The sequence below is a fragment of the Dromiciops gliroides genome, chromosome 3, assembly GCF_019393635.1.
Source record: "Dromiciops gliroides isolate mDroGli1 chromosome 3, mDroGli1.pri, whole genome shotgun sequence".
NCBI classification, from domain to species: domain Eukaryota; kingdom Metazoa; phylum Chordata; class Mammalia; order Microbiotheria; family Microbiotheriidae; genus Dromiciops; species Dromiciops gliroides.
In genome coordinates this window covers 69,979,213-69,997,062 of record NC_057863.1, presented here as the reverse complement: position 1 = coordinate 69,997,062, position 17,850 = coordinate 69,979,213, and the positions used below count along the sequence as shown (strand labels likewise).

General features: G+C 46.6%; 1 protein-coding gene across 1 annotated transcript in view; it reads right to left on the bottom strand.

Moving 5' to 3' along the window:
* The window catches only part of TNS1 (tensin 1), a 284,132-nt gene that overhangs the window by 56,325 nt on the left and 209,957 nt on the right, over positions 1-17,850 (bottom strand). The window contains exon 19 of the mRNA XM_043991711.1: positions 8,191-9,753. Coding sequence (XP_043847646.1) covers positions 8,191-9,753 — 1,563 coding nt within the window. The remainder of the gene's footprint in view (positions 1-8,190; positions 9,754-17,850) is intronic.

Below are 17,850 nucleotides of genomic sequence, written 5' to 3'. Positions count from 1 at the left end.
TCCTGGACACAAGCCGTCCCCCTCGGCCATTCACCATCTCCCAGCTGCCTCTGTCTGACCTGCTATTCCCAGGTGTACTTCCTCCACCATATCCCAGAAATCACTTCATCCTGAAGCTTTACTCTAGCCCTGGAATTCACATATAGGAAGTACCCTTCTCCCCTTCAACCTCTCCCTCTGGTTGGATGGCTCTTCCTAGAACCCCCATTAAAGTACCCGACTTGCATTTCTGTCCTATCTCAGCCACCACGTCTCATTCCTCTCCAGGCTGCATTCTGTACTTCCTCTATCACACTTTGGCACCAGGTACCTTTGTTCCCTTCCCCCCAACCCCAGCTTTTTGGCTTTCTTTTATGTGTCATCTCTCCCATTAGAATGTAAGCTCCTTGGGGGAAGGGATTGTCTTTACCTTTGTATTTCCAATCCAATGCCTGGTACATGATAGGTACTTAATGAATACTGGTTGACTGAATGACCTGTACCCCACCCCCACTCTCAGTTCTTAGTAGAGTGCCTGCAATGTATGTAGTAAGAGCTTCATAAATGCTTTGCATTCCTTCATGGATGGAAATTCAGAAGATACAGTTCACCAACATTTTATCAAAGCATTAAATAGTCTTCAATGCCATTCTTGGGGACTAGATAAAGAGATTATAGGTTACACAATAGTACAGTCAGGTAGATTCAGAACCGGTTGAAAAGATGGATCTAAATTGTATACATTAGGGTTCTAACAACCTGTTAGTGGAGGGCCACGGGACCCAGCCCTGCTACCAATGAATAAAGGCATGCTGACACACATCAGATTTCCAGACTACACAAACAAGAATAGCTAGCTAACATATTGAATGACAGAGTTAAGATCCAAAAAGATTATGACAGGCTAAAACGTTGGATTTAATCTAATAAGAGGAAATTTAGTATGAAAAGTATTACGCTTGGGTTTAAAAAGTCAATTTTCCCAAGGAAAAGATGAGGATGATATAGCTAGACAGCATCCTCTGAAAAAAGACCTTCAGGTTTTAGTCAACCACAAGTTGAGTGTGAGTCAAGAGTGTGGTACAGCAGCCAAAAAAATAAAAGGAAAATGGAAAGGCACATTATCCACGCCTAGGGAGGGTCTAGCCCTGTTGCAATCTACCCCAGTCTAGGGGAGGAATTGTGTTCAGTTCTGGACAGCATATTTAGGAAGAATATTGGTAAACTGGGGACTATCCAGTGAAGGACCCTGAGACCGTGCCATGTGAAAAGCAACTGATGGAACCAGAATTATTATGGACCTAGAGAAAAGAGAGCTCAGTGGCTACAGAAGTTATTTATAAGGCTATTGGATGGAAAAATGACTAAACTTGTTCTTCTTGGTCCCAGAAGGCAGAACTAGAAGCAATGGGTTGAAGCAGCAAAAAGGCAGAGCTCTCCCGTAATGAAATGTGCTTGCATCAGAGGTAGCAGGTTTCTCCTCCCTGAACATCTCCAAGCAAAGGACAGATGACAGTTCATCAGGTGCCTTGTTAGTACTTACTCCCCCCCACACCCCCAAATTTCCTTGCATTTGCTAATAGGTATATGTGTTAATATCTCCCCAGGGGACTGTAAGCTCCAGGTGAGCAGGGACTGTTTCACTGGGGTCTTTTGATCCCTAGTGCTCAGCCCAATGCCATACACCCAGTAGCAACTTAATAGACATTTGTTGAATGTTCCATTCTCAGATCCCCAAAGCCACCCTCACTCTACTCCGATCACTGTCTTCAGGCTATCCCACCTCTCCATTTACTGAGATGCTCCCTCACCTCCCCATCTCACCACCTCAGAAGTCACTTTGCATTGACTCATTCCCTTCTTGCCTAAGAGTGGAAGGTGGGCCTCTTCCTTGCCAACAATCATCCTTCTACCCAGGCTGGTACCCATAATTCTTTCATCAACTACAGCCCCACACAGGTATTCAGTTTGCCTCTTCCATCTCTTCCTCTACACTGATGCCTTTCCATCCCTCTACAAATATGGTTAGCTTCCTTTAGCCTCAAAAAAGGGGGAAATCTCTTTCCCTTGACTTAGAACATTTTCTCAAATGAACATTTTCTTTTCTTCCCATTAACAGCTAAGCTTCTTAAAGAGTAGTATGGCATTAGCAGTCAACTCACTACCCACTTACTCAATTGCCTGTGAAATCTAGCTTCTATCTCATCATCTTATTGAAATTGCCTTCTCTACTTGCATGAACTGATGCTGAGTGAGATGAGCAGAACCAGGAGACCATTGTACACAGTATCAACAACATTGTGTGTTGATCAACTGTGATAGACTTGATTCTTCTCAGCAATACAATGGTCCAAGATAGTTCCAAAGGACTCATGATAGAAGGTGCTCTCCAAATCCAGAAAAAAAAAAGAACTGTTGAATATGGATGCAGATCAAACCATACTATTTCTATTGTTTTTGTTGTTGTTGCTTTTCTTTTTTGAGGCTTTTCCTTGTTGCTCTGATTCTTCTCTCATTACATGACTAATGCAGAAATTTGTTCAATGTGATTCTACATATATAACCTATATCATATTACTTGCTGTCTTGGGGAGGGAGGAGAGGGAGGGAGAAAAATTTGAAACTAGAAAATCTTATAAAAAAAACAAATGTTTGAAAATTATCTCTAATGTAACTGGACAAATAATAAATAGTTAATATGAAAAAAAGAAATTGCCTCCTCAAAGTGATCAAGAGAGACCTCTATGCCAAATCCAATGTCCTTCTCCCCCAGTCTTCATTCTCTGTGGCCTTTCTGTAGCACTTCACAACTTACGCCCCATTAACTGTCTACTCTCTTCTCCATGAGTCTACCTGTAACATTGCACTATCCTGGATCTCTTTTCTTCCTCTCTGACTGTTCTTTCTTTGCTTTCCTTCACTGAGTATTCTTTCTCAGGCTCTTGCCCCCAAGTGTCTCTAGTCTCTCACCTCTCTGATCCATCCTTCACACACCAATAGAGTCATCTTCCTAAAACACAGTTCTCCCTCCACTCAAAAAGGAACAGCTCCTTGCTACCTGCACAATATACATCCTGTGTACAATATGTTCCCAACCTTTCCAGCTACCTGCACAATGTACATAGTGTGTACGATATGTTCCCAACCTTTCCAGCATTCTTTCCAAAGATTACCTTACATGCACCAGCTATGCTGCTGCTAGACCAGACTCTTCTCTGTTTCCCCAAAGCTTTCCTATCATCGTGCCTTGCTCAACTTCTCCCCTCCATACACATCTCTTTCTACTCTAAAACTCTAGTACACAGTGGCCAGACTCCCTGTATGGCTACAGAGGAAGTCATGGCAATAGGAACTGCTATTATAAGAAATTCCACTCATGCCTGATTGGGGACCAAAGAGATTTATAGCCTTATGGGACCATAAATAGCCACCCCCTCTACACATCTTGTCCTTGGGTCAGCTGAGGAGTGAATGAGAAGGGGGACACTGTGTGCCAGCCAGATGCCCTTCATTTCCATCAAGTCTTTTCTGCCAGGCTGAAGGGGGCCAAAGGACTGAGCGTTTTGGAGAGTCTTGACCTCTGGAAAGGAGAGGGAGTACAGTGATGGAAGATGGGGTCATGTGCTCAAGGGGATACTCCTCACCAGGGACTGAAAAAAGATGTCAGCCTAGGCAGTGGACACTGGCTGGCTCCTAGGAAAACTTGAGTTAAACCTTGAGAGGTAACAGCCCCAGAGAAAAGCTGGTTTAAGGTTTAATTTAAGGTTAACAAAGGAATTTCTTCATAACAATCCTAGTAGTGTAATTATTATCCCCCATTTTACAGATGTGAAACTGAGGCACAGACACATTAAGTGACTTACCAAGGTCACTGAGGTAGAAAATGTCAGGATTAGAATTGGAGCCTGGACCTCCCACCTCCAAGTCCAGTGCTTTTTCCATTCCCCCCCACTCCGAAGGAGATCTCCAAGATCACATACAAATACTCTATGTTTTGGTTTGAAGAGTAGATGGAGTAGTGGCCTTGGAGTCAGGAAGACCTTAGTTCTACTCCAGCCTCAGACACTTACTAGCTGTGTGATCCTGGGCAAGTCACATTAGCCTCTCTCTATATCAGTTTCCTCATCTGTAAAATGGGGGAAATAATAGCCCCCACTCCAACAGGGCTGAAATGAAATAATATATTTAAAGCACTTTGCAAAATTAAATTGTAATACTAATATTTGTTATTTTATTCTCAATTTAAAAGGTCCCCACTCCTCAAAATGCATCAACCCCCTCCCCACTGAGGGAAATGGAAAGGCAGGGGGAAGGGTAGAACGAAAAAGGACAAAGCCATGCCGACAGGGTGTCACTGTCAATTTCTGCAATCTAATGCAGACTGGACCTTCACTGCCACAAAGCAATCCTTTTATTCTCTATTGACTTTCTATCACACTCCCCATAATAGCTCTACAAAACCTCTTCCTCTTTCCTAAAGCACTTGACTCCATCCCCATCCCTTCTCTCTCAGCAGATGACTTCACCTCCTGTTTTACTGAGACAATTGCAGCCATCCATCCTAAGCTCCCACAATGCTCTCTTCCACAGGTCAGGACTTCTCTGCATCTTCTCCCATCTCCTCCAATTCCCTAGGTCCCGAGGATGGGGTGCCTCCCCTCCATGCCCAAACTAACACTTTCCAGTGGGCCCTTAATACCATTTCCTCTTACCTTCTCTAAGACTTTTCCCTTTCTTTATCTGCAGCAGATGATCATCGAACAGCTAGAAGTAGGAGGCTACACTCACTGCCTCCATTTCCTCACCAGACACCCTTCACACCTCCTCAATCTGGCCTTCCAACCCTCCATTCTAGCACTGCTCTGTAGAAGGTAAACACCTTGACACTATCTCCCTTGGCTTCCATGATATCACTGTCTCACCTTGCCTCCCTAAATGATCCTTCTTACTTGTTCTTCTTCATCCTCCAGTTACCTATGTACTTCTATCGATCAGGCTTTTATTTTTCTCTCTCTATTAGCAATCTGATCCCTCCTCAGGACTTCAATTATCACCTTCACCCAGATGACTCCAGAATCTAGATCTCCACCCTCAATCTTGCCCCTCATCAGGCCTGTCGAATATTTCTAACTACCTGTTAGATACATGCACCCGGATATCCTGCCAACATTCCCCAAACTCAACATGTCCCAAAGCAAACTCATTATCTTCACTCCAAAACCTCCTAACTTACTTGGTTTTTGTTAACAGCGCCACCATTCTCTCTTTGATCCAGGCTAGTCATTAAAAAAATTATAATGTACTCTTCCTTCTCCTTCACTACCAAATCCAATCAATTCCCAAGTTTTATTGATGCTATGTCCAAAACATGTCTCCTATTGCTTAGTTTAAAAACTCACTGAGAGTAGGGGTTGTTTTGCTCTTTGTCTGCCCCACCTTTCACCTAACTCCCCACCAGGAACTTGAAGAAGATGTCAGGCTAGGCAGTGGACACTGACTGGCTCCTAGGAAAGCTTGAATTAAACCTTGAGAGGAAAGGGCCCCCCTTGTCCATGAATTCCCTGGACCACAATTTTTTACATCTTTTGTGTACTTAATCATATTCTACCGTATTATGGTTATCTATATATACGTCCCACCTCTGAGGCTTGCCATCTGTGTGACCTTGGGAAAATCACTTAATATCCTTGGACCTCAGTTTTTTTTTAATCTGAAAATTTTGGAGGAAGTGGTCTTTCAGGCTCTAGATCTGTGATCCTGAACCCATCCCCCCTAATAGCTCTTTGAGGGAAGAGACTAAGTTCTTTTTCAGTCCTTGTATCCCTGATATCTGATACAGAACAAACAATAAATATCTCGTGATTTGAATAAAACTGAAATTAATTTAATTGTCCACTTCTGGATGCCAAGGGCTATGAATACCTGGACTTATCCGGGAAATCTAAATTTCATCATTCTAGCGGTCCAGGATGACTGATGGCCAAGGCTGTACTTACTTACTCTGAAAATATTTTCTACTTCCATAATCAAGCCATATTCCTAATTCTCCACAATTCCCAAAAGGACCTTTTCCTACTTAGGGTCGAATTCCTCTTTCCTTCCTAAAATTTGGGAGACCACCCCCCATCCTCAGTTTCCTCATATATAAAATAAACATGGTGGCATTCTATCTGATGGTTCCTTCCATTTTCCATCTTTGATGTTCTATGACTCCCCACTTTGGCTTCTTTAGGCACAGTTAGATTCTGATGTGCCAACACCAGAACAGACAAGAGTCTAACATCTAATCGTACCTGCATCCTCTATCTAGATCAGCCCCCCAAACTCAGGATAGATCTAGAACCAGACAGACCTCTAGGACTAGAAGAAGTTTGAGTCTCTGACTCAGGCAAACTGGCTCTCTGGCCAGGCAAGTCCCTCAGCCCCAGCAATCATCATCTGGTTCAGATCAACCCTAGCCCCCCAAAACAATATAGTCTAAGTCTATGTATATCTCTCTGGAGATCTTCAAGATCAGACCTATTGTGTTCTTGGTCTGAGGAATCCTGCTTGGAAGGAGTGTCATGGAATCGATGATGGGGCGGTCCTCTATACAAAAGGAATAGATGAGCTCCTGTGATAGGAACATGACCATTGTACAGAAGGGAAGGATTAAATCAAGTCTCTTGACTCAATAGAGGGCTCTGTGTCTATAAGACATGGCTACCTCATCAAGGACAGAGTGGTGAGGCCAATTCAGAATCGTCAGCTGCTCAGCCCCAGATACTGGGCTGAATCCACAGAGCTGAGCTGCTTTGTTAGCTTTCACATGTCCCTCAGGCATAGAATCCCATCAGGAACCCCTTGTCCCCTCATCTTTCCCCAACCCCCTCTGTCTGCCTTGGCCATATAAAGGGAAGGGGTGTTGCCTGTTCTCTCTGCAGTTGGCACAGTGACTCAGCTTCCCCTTTAGGGAGTGGGAGTCAGGGAGAGGAATGTTTCTCTGCCCAGTCCACTCCTCTCTGAAATTTCCATGGCTCCTAGTCAGCTGAAGGATCTGGCCCAATGCCTAATCTTGCTTCAAGACTTCACAGACCACCTCCAGACCCAAGATGCACCTTAAAAACAATTACAATGAGGATTTCCAACCAGTGGACGCCTCAGGAAGGGGTCAAGAGGAGGAAGAATCACATCTGCCCTACAAAAAGTTAATCACAGTCCAGTGGACAGAACATGGGTTTTGGAATCAGCAGGCCTTGGTTTGGATACTGGTTCTGCTACTATTCATTGCATGATCTTGGGCAAATTACTTCACTGTTTGGGGATCTCCATTTCTTCCACTGCATAATGAGGGGTGTTGGACTAAATGATCACCTCTCTGAGGTCCTTTCCAGCGATCTGATTCTATGAATGGTCAAGCAATTATTCATGTGGCAACTCTTCCTTACGCTATCCTCAAATGTGGTGATTTATCTTTACCCAAAAACGTCTCCCCCGTGGCTCTGGCTTCCCACTTTTTTTCTTCCTTCCTCCAGAGAAATACATCCTTCCTCTGATGGAGTTTGAGAACCGGGATGATATGGGGTGAATGCTGATCTTTGTCCCCCTAGGCAGTCTAGCCTGCTCTGAGATCCAGACTTACTCAAGAGATAGCCTAAGCTAGAAAGTGTACACCAGAGGTTCCTAACCTTCATTTCTGTCATGGACAACTTTGGCAGTCTATGAGAGCCCACGGATCTCTCCTCAGAATTCTGTTGGTCACTTACATTCATCACTGAAGGAAATGCTAAATTCCATAAAAACAAAGATGCATTTTGTTCTCATCAAAGTTCATAGACCCACTGAAATAATCTCTCCATGGATTGTAGAGCCCAGGTTGAGAACCCCTACCCTAGAGGGTCAGGAGTAGAGGCTGACATTCTGAGCTGTCTGGTGAGCTTTACCAAACGTCTTAACCCTAACTCCAATTAGGATGAAAAACCTGAAGCAATCTCCTTACCAGCCCCTATTTCTGCCTCAGATTGCTGAAATAGGACTCCCAAGGTCTGGACATGGGGAGAGCTGCAGCTCAGCATGTACAAGACCAGGATGCTACCTCACCAGAGCCCAAGCAGAACGCCTCCCAAAGCCTCCCTTTTGGTCCCTTCCTACATCCAGGCCACTCAAGAACTCGAGAGGACAGGGAAGAAAAGGAAAAGTGATGAAGACAGTGCTAGTCCCTTGGGTTCTTACCTGCCACCCTGTGAGCCACCAGCCCCTCCAGGTTCAAGGGCTCTTCCTCAGGGGTCCGGGAGGGATCTGAACCAGTCTCCTTGGGTGGGAGTTGAGGTTGAGTAGTGAGGCCAGGGAGGGATGCTGGAGGTTGGCGAGGCCCTGGAGAGCTCGAGGAAGGTGGGAAAGCAGGAGCAGAAGAAGAGGCTGGACTTCTGGGCTGGTAACTCTGACCGGTTGATGGCTGGTAATCATAGGGAGAATAAGGCCTTCCGGGTGAGGCCGACTCCAGCAAGGTGCGGACCGCTGGTTCGGGTGTTCCCTGGAGATGTCCCTTCGAGATATAGCCTGATCTTGACTGGGCCAGAGGCTGGGACTGATGGGAGAGGCCAGGAGGAGGCTGGGAGGCCAGGGGAGAAGCACCTGGCCAGGCCCCAGGGACGCTCTGTGACTTGTGCAAGGGGGAGGCGGATGAGGCAGGGTCCAGGTCAAGCATTAACATGTTGAGTGCTTCAATAGACTGCTCAATCTCCTTCTGGGAGGCTGCCCTGGGGAGTTCTGGGAGGCCAGAGGCTGAAGCCTCCACCTGAGGCTGGGGACTGGGCCCACTGGGTGTGTGCCTCTCTAGGCGAGCTCTCTCCTGCTGGCGTGGAGGTGGGTGAGGCTGCTGCTGCTGCTGCTGCTGCTGCTGCCAGGAGTTCAGTCCCCGTTGCACGGCTTCTCGACTGCTCCCACCACGGGCTGGGGCTTGGGGCAGCTGAGGCTCAGTTTCTGGAAAGGACTGAGAGCGGTACATCCCGTTGGCATCGTAACCATAGTGGGGGTTAGCCCCTGACTGCTGCCATCCCAACTGTGGGCCTTCCCGCTGGTACCCAGAGAGGTCCTCCTGGGCTGAGTACGAGGGTCGCATGGGGGCCCCATGGACCGTCTGAGAGAGGGGAGCCCTGGCGTGGGTCTCATAGGGATAGCTGCTGCCATTCACCATGGGCTCCGTTGGGTATGGCTTGTCCAGGCCATTGGTCAGTGGAGACATGGCCTCGGGGTAACCCCCCTCACTGGTGTTGGTGACCCCGTCCAGGGAGGACAGAGTGCCCAGGCTGCCAACACTGTGTCCATCCTGGTTGGGCAGCTCATCGTCCAGGATGTCCGTCTCCCGCTCGGACGTCAGGGCCCCACCGTTGACGTGGACCTGGGCAGGGACGACGTGGCGTCCCGAAGAGGGGACGGCGGGTCCCCCATGCTGGCGGGAGATGAGGTGGCGGGGGTGGTACATGGGCCCTTGCTTCTCCCGCTCCAAGCCAAAACCACTCAGGAGCCTCTCCAGCTCACGTTTCTCCTCAGGGCTCAGGGACACAGGAGCATTGAGAGGCCCGGCTGGCTCATCGGTCTTGTCGGTCTTGGTGGAAGCGGTGGAATTCCCGGAGTCGCTGCTCACTGACAGGGTGTGCTCCACGTGGTTGGGGGTGGCTGAGAGAGTGGGGCGGATGGCATTGACCGCGCCTGTGCTGCCGTGCAAGGAGTCCTTCTTCTTCACTTTGGCATAGAGACTCCCATCCAGTGGACCTTGGGTGTGTCCCACCACCTCTGTGTAAGAACAAGGAGAAGAGAGACAGAGCAGATCAATGAGATGTGTGTGCCTGTGTGCGTGTGTGCGCGGGCGCACATATGTGTGTGTGAGCTTCCTTCTTCATCATCCCGGGGGAGAAGGGAGCTAAGAGCTCTCATTAGCCAATGTGGCCATGAAGCCTTTCGATTTAATGCCATGAGATGGAGTCAGAGGTGGAAATGGTGGGGAGGAGAAGGGGAGAAGAAGCTGCATTTCTCAAAGCCTTCATCAAAAACTCCGGACATCAAAGCAGCCTCGAGCAGAGGTCAGATCATCGATCTGACTGCCTAAGGGAACAGTTCCAATCATACAGATGCCTTCTGCCCTTCTCCCACTCACTCCCCCAACACCTGCTACCTGAAATGCCTTTGCGGGGGGTGGGGGGGGGGAGGCAGGCTTTCATTTCACAGGTAGCAATAAGGCTTGGAATGCAAAGGCATAAAGGAGAGGTTATATAATAACTTAAATTCACACCAAGATATAAGCGGCTGATATAAGAACCTTTCTTTTGCACGCACACAAAATGTAGTGCGCATGTGCACTTACAAAAGAGATGGAGGGGAGGAGAGGAGAGGCAAAGGGAGGAAAATCATCATTCAGGCAAAAAAATATTCTATTCCTCCCATAAAATGGGTCCAACCCATCAATTTCTGCTTTTCCCAATGCTTTCTCCCAGCCCTCCCATGCCCCAGCATCCTTAGCTACAGCTGTTCTTCATCTCTCCCAGTTCAAACTCACTCAAAGCTGATACACAGAGACCCATGGAAAATGGGAAGACGAAGGGATTGAAAGGGAGCCACATTCTCTGTGACCTGCTGCCTGGGTCTACCAGGTGCACATTAAAGGTCATTCAAAGCCCTGGGTCAACCTTAGTCCTGCCCCCAGCCTTCCCAGAGTTCTTTTGGATTGACTCTGAGTTTATGCTAGACAGCTCACGGGGTAGGGGCACAGGCCAATAATTACCACCACCACCTCCACCACCCAGAGCATCTGTTGGTCAGTCAGAATCATGAGGGCCCTTTAAGGTCTCTGGAGTTGGGGGGGGGCGGTAAAAGAAATGAGTGGGCCTGGGTGGGTGAAGGCCAAACAGTTCTGAGGCAGCAAGAAATGCTCAGACCAGCCCCACTTCAGGGATGACAACTGAGGGAGGGGACAAGCTCAGCTCTCAGCTCTAGGGTAGTTGGGGGGGGGGGGCTCTGGGACTACTCCCAGATTTGCTCAGAGTCTACACTCCCAGGAGCAACACTTTCTCTGAAAGGAAAAAGTGAGTTTGGAGGGGCTTGGGGCCAGCCCTCTGACTCAGGGCCTAAGAACTTTCTCCGCCCAGAGGAACTTGGTGACTTCACACTCTACAGTCACCAGCCCTGCCCCCTACCACTTCCATCTCTCCCTCTCTTACACATGTACACACTCTGTCCCCCCTTACACTTCCAGCCTGGGCCCCCAGCTGGCAAAAGAAGAAAGGGTCCCTCTTAAACCCCAATCCAGACACCAGGCAGTCTATCTCTCTGTCTGTCTATATGTCTCTGTCTCTCCCATTCTCTACTTCTCCTTCCCCCCACCCCAATCTCTCTGTCTCACTCTATCCCTTTGTTTCTATCTCTCTGTCTTTCTCTGTCTCTTCCTCCTTTTCTTCCCTTTACCCTCTCTCCCCCCACCTGTGTCTGTCTCTCGCTCTCTCCCCCTTTCCCTCTTTCTTTCCATCTCTTGCTTTGTCTCCCCCTCCCTCCTTCTCTCTGCCCTTCTGTGTCTCTATCTTTGTCTTATACACACACCCACAGACATAACTCAGACACAGCAACACACTGACACACAACCTAACAATAAGATGCATTCCAGTGCATATCTGCATACAAATAGTAGACACACATTTGTAAAACCCAAATGAGCAAACATGTATGAACATGTGCCCAGATTCCATATATGAATTATCTGAGATACAATGCTGTGGAAAGAAGGTTAGGCTGACAGTCAAAAGGCCCAGAGTTCAAATCCTAGGTCTACCACTTACTCAGAACCTCATGAACAAGTCTATTCTCTCCTCTGGGTCCGAATCCTTTTCATCTCTAAAATGAGGGGACTAGACTACATGACCTTATAGGTTCCCTCCGGCTCTAGATCTGTGAGCCTATAAGTTCTCTCAAAGATGGAGACAGATACCAACGCCCAATCAGAAACCCTTCAACACGAAAAACGACTGTGAGATAGAGCAGAGAATTGGAAATACAAATGTGCTCATCCCAGAACACAGACTGACCTACGAGTCACAAGGGCTTGTCCCTAAATACACACACTCACACTCACACACAGCCACAACTAAGTGATCAGGCAACCACAAAACAGAAACATCCTAACACACACACTCACACACACACACCACAAGCCAACCTAAATGTACCACTAGAGATAATACACAGTGCAATGAAACAGGACACAGAGGCTAAGCAGTCCGAGGCTCACATCTCCACCCACATACAAAGGCGCACACAAGTGAAATCTCACAGTGCACAGGGACCTACTATCTCTATCATCCGATCACGTCCCACACCATAGTCTTTCCTCCAAAGGACTGATGCTTGGACTTAGAGAGGCCAATTCCTTTATATCATCCTCCCTCTACCCTAGGATCCACACCCCAACACCCTACTCTCTCTAGAGTTTTCCTAACATCCATTGCTCTGGGGAACCTCCCAGCAACCAGTCAGTCAATAAGCACTCATTGAGGGTCTGCGATGTGCCAGACACTGTGCTGAGCTAACCCCAGCCCTCCCAGACCACCACAGGCCAGTTCCCTGAACAAGTCTAGGGCCTGACAGGCATTTCCTGATCCAGGCTATGGAATATCTAGATAGAAACAGTCTGAGATGTTCTCAGCCTTTCTGATTCTTGGGTCTTCTACAACGATTTCCTGAGCACTTGAAGTGTAAGGCGCTGCTGTAGCCACTGTGGAGATCTAGAGAGCTAAGACAGTCCATGCCAGCAGATGATCTCACAGCTGCAAAGAGCTTTGTCTCTGAAGGCAATGACGGTTACTTACCTCTGATACTCACTACCTGTGTGACCTTGGGCAAACGGCTTCATCTCTCTGGGCCTCAGTTTCCTCAATGAGAGGGTTGAACTACATGGCCCATGAGGCCCCTTCTGAGCCCAAATCTGTCTCTCTCAACTTCCATCAATTCCTCCTAGTTCTCCATCCTGGCCCACCCAGCAGAATAAACTTCTCTCTCCATGTAAAATCCCTCAAATCCCTAAAGATCTCTATCACAGCCACTGTTCAGTCTCACACACACACACACACACACACACACACACACACACACACACGTCTTCTCTCCCCCAGGCTAAACATCTCCAGTTCTAGATTCAAATCCCACCTGTGAGGATTCCTACTGTGTGTCCTTGGAAAAGTCATACAACCTCTCTGGGCCTTCATTTCAGATTTATAAAGTGAGGAGAGGAAATAGCTTCTACTGAACCTTCTGGCTCTAGATTGATGGTTTTAGCATCCCTAATACATTCTGAATTCAAAATCTTTAGCAACCAGCAAGAGGAAGGATAGCAAGAGAGAACTCAACTACTCAACCCAGATCAAAAAAGAACCCAGGAGGGGGCAGCTAGGTGGCGCAGTGGATAAAGCACTGGCCCTGGATTCAGGAGTACCTGAGTTCAAATCCGACCTCAGACACAAGACACTTACTAGCTGTGTGACCCTGGGCAAGTCACTTAACCCACCTTGCCCCCCCAAAAAAAAAACAAAAAGAAAAACAAAAAAAAGAACCCAGGAGCACCTTGTTTCTGGCTTATCTGTCAAAGAAGATTCCGCTCCTTACTGAAGTAAATCAATATAGAAAGTAGTATTCCCTTTCTTTTGCCCAAGTTATTAATACTGGAAATGGTGTTTTTCAAGACTACGCATGATCCAAATGAGTGGGGCATGGGCCAGAACACAGGGGCCGCCTACCTGGAAAATAGCTGGTCTGTCTCTATCATCAGCACAGCAAGCTACCGGTGGTATGTTTTTTTCTCTTGCAGCATGTCCTCCTTTCCCAAAACAAGCCTGGTCACCTACGTGACACTAGGGTGGGGAAGTGCAGTGTTCAAACCTCTTACCCAAAAATAAGTGATTCAGAAGGGAGCTTCCCCTTCTAGTCCTAAATCTTACGATCCTCTAAAGTTAGAAGCAACCAGTATCTAAAATAATCTGAGTCTTCCTTTTTTCTAGAAGCTTAGTTACTCCTAAGGAGGGAGGGAAGAGAATCATATCTATCATAGGTCTAACAGACCCAAGATTCCTTCTCAATACAGGAGTCCCTGCCTTGGTAGATGGTCATCCATAGTCACACCTCTCACTTTACTGAGAAAATTGACCGTTATGAGCTCCCTCTTCATTTCAAAAGCCCTTGACGTCACCCTCACACACAGACACATGCTCTATTCTCTTTCTCTGTCTAATAATTAGGTGGCCCCGTTCCTTGCCAACAACTCATCTACATGTGAGAGAATCCCATCCCATCCCATCTTCTCCAGCAGATTGTATCCCAACTCATTCCCTTTCTCTAATCTTCAACTTCTCTCTCCCTACTCATGCCTATATCAAGCTCAGGTCTGGTCATGTCAGCTTCCCCTCACATACACACTCAGTGAACTTCAGTGGCTCCCTCTTACCCTCAGTGGATCATAGATTTAGAGGTGAAGGGATTCCAACCCCCTCATTTTGCAGATGAAGAAACTGAGGCAAAGAGAGGTTAGGTGACTTGTCTAAGGTAACTAAAAAGTCTTCTATTTGGCATCAACAACCTACCCCCATTTTACCTTTCCAGTGTTCTTATTCTTGATTCCCCTCCACACCCTCCACGATCTGGCCAAACTGGCCTTCTCTCTGTTTTTCACATAGGACCCTCCTTTCTCCATGTCTTTGCACTGACCATCCCCCATGTGTGAAATCCCTTCTCACCTTTGCCAAATAGAATCCTTCTCTTCTTTCAAAGAGCACTTGAAGCACCATCTTCTGCATAAAATTTTTCCTGATTCTCCCCAATTGCTAATGCCAGGCTCTCCCTCTCTTCCCAACCACTTTGTACTTAACTACTTTGCATTTATTCTCTTAATATTCATTCTACATGTAGCTATGCAGTACACAGGCTTGTTGTCTCCCAGATAAAATAGATACTGTCCTTGAGGGCAGAGACTGTTTTTATCTTCACACTTAAAACTGTGCCTGGCACATAGTAGGACATCTATCTTCACGCTTAAAACTACACCTGGCACATAGTAGGGTATCTATCTTCATGCTTAAAACTGTGCCTGGCATATAGTAGGGCATCTATCCTCACACATAAAACTGTGCCTGGCACATAGTAGGGCCTTAACAAATGCTTATCAATCGATCCAGCCTCTGGGTGGCTCACGTGTCACTTCTTGAGACAGGGAACTCCCAGTGATAACTGCCCCAAAGTTCTTCCTTATAAAGAAGGCACCTCCTCACAATTTCTACCCAGAGCTCCTTCCTAGTTTTATCCTATTGACTCAAACACTTTGCGACCGTTATCACATCCCCTTTGTCTTCTCTCTTTTAAAAAAGTTTTATTGATGTGTTTTGTTTTAATATCACAGTCTTTCACGAATATCCCCCCACCCTTCCCTCTATGTAGTGACCCTTTCCTTATAACAAAGAAAAAGGGGACCTCGCATTTATGCAAAATCATACTCCTATACCCACCACCTCTCCAAAGAAAGAAAGGAGGTATACATCCTCATCTCGTCTCCCTGGGCCCAGGTTAGCTAAGATATAAGTCTTCTCTTTTCCAGTTTTCTCAAGCACCTCTCATAAGATGAGATTGCCAAGACCTTCAAAATCCTGGTCACTGTCCTCTGACAAATTCCAGATTGTCAATGTTCCTCTCAGAAAATTCACTCATTCACTCAAAGTACTTCATCCAACAGCCCCTGATGGGAGAATTGATTCATTTAGACCTCTATTTTATTAAGACCCTGGTTTATTTCCAATTTGTATTATTCAGTTGAGTTTGATTCCATAGGGGCAGTAATTATTACTGCCATACTTGTCTACTGATATACAGTTAGTCAACAGTGAATCCACTTGCTTAACCAATGTCTGATGAGTAAATGACCTAGCCCAATGTGGCAGAGGGTGACTTTATGGCATGGAAAGTCCCCCAGCTATTTTTGAATTATACATCCACCCTTGCCATCTCTTTGTTAGGAAAACATCCCTATGGCACTTGGCCAACAGGTCCTATGAGTATATAACCAATGGGTGACCCAATCTAGAGCTGCCTATGAAACTATTATTCCCCCATCTATTGCCTAACATGAAGCCATTGAAAGACCATCAGCTCTGCCTATATTTGGATATCCTCTACCAGCTAAATCTACTGCAAGCATGAGTTAAAGATTCTATTGGGGGGGGGCAGCTAGGTGGCAAAGTGGATAGAGCACCGGCCCTGGAGTCAGGAGTACCTGGGCTCAAATCTGGCCTCAGACACTTAACACTTACTAGCTGTGTGACCCTGGGCAAGTCACTTAACCCCAATTGCCTCACTATTGGAAGATCAAGATATAGGTCTATCAATCAATGAGACTGTATTTTGCTTTGCATCTTCTATACCATTTGGGTATCCAACACTATAAAACTAAGGCTTTAAGGAAAGGGGTCATCTCAGATCATGAGGAAGATCTGAGGTCTACTTCATTAAAGGAGAACAAGGACCTTTTAATAGAGTGCTTTTGGCTTGGAGGTCTGCCTCAGTTTCTCTCATTGAATACTGAATAATCTTAGATCCCACAATAACAAATTTCCTTTTGGCTACTTAGGCAATAGAGCTGAGAATGTGACTTGAGAGATCCAATCTCCTTCCATGTTGAAAAGTACGCTCTATGATAGATAGCCTAATGGTCCACAACACTTCAGATCATTATCACATAATCTCCCTTTTTCCTTCCCTTCTAATTTCTTAAATTCTCTATGGAAAGTGGTCTATAGGAAAATGGGGTGTGAGGGACAGTCCCCAAACATGGTTATGTTGTCCTTTTCCCATCTCCCACTGATCACCTAGAGGGTCTGAACAACTCATCATGGACAATCTATCCCTCTCCTTTCCCTTCCTTCTCCCAGACCTAAAGCCAGTCTATCTGTAGGATCTATAGACCCACACAACTCTTTCCGTTTGAGATGAAAAGAGCACAGTCCAGTCTTTGCATCCTACCCCACCCCTTCCACCACAGCCACATTAAGAGCTATTTGCTACAACCACAAGAAGCCGGAACAATATACTGGCATTATGAAGGGAGAACGGAAGAGAGAGGATAAGAAAAAGTGATGGCGAGAGAAAAATAGGGGTGGGGGAAAAGGAGGGGACAGGGAAAGAAAAAGGGAGAGAAAGGGGAGAAAGAGAACCCAGAAGAACTTAAATTAACCCACATGCAGATAAATCTTGTAATCATTCGCTGCAGCAGTGAGGGCAGCACTCCCTTTAGGGGTAAAGACCAGGACCCATAACAGGCTCTACAAATACTTGCTGGCTAACTGACGACAATGTCAGAAGCAAACAGCCCAAGAGAACAATGACGAGATAAGAGTTCCACGGAGGTAGGACTCTTTCATGGGGATGAGACTCTTTCCTGTTTTGTCTTTGTAATCACAGCATCTGGCATAGTGTCAAGCGGGGAGTAGGATCTTAACAAATGCTTTGAATTGAATTGAATGGAGTGAGAGAGCCATCTACATGGGAGGAAAAGGTGGAAGAGTCAGAAGCAGCAGTCTGGACTAAGGATTTCAATTCCTGCCTTGTCACGAGCTGGGAGAAGGAGCCTGAGCCTCTGGCTAACCATGATGAGGGCCATGTTTTCTCCTATTAAAATACTCCTCCTTCAGGCTTCACTTCCTTCCTAACTCCCATAGATGAAGAACTCTCTACATTAAACATTTACAGGTTGCAGTGCACTATCCCCTGCCTCCAGCCAGGCAGCCCAGACAGATGGGGGGTCGGGAGGAGGGTTTCTGCTATTCTAAGATAGCTTTATCTCCACAGAGTACTCAGTGATTTCCCTTCTTC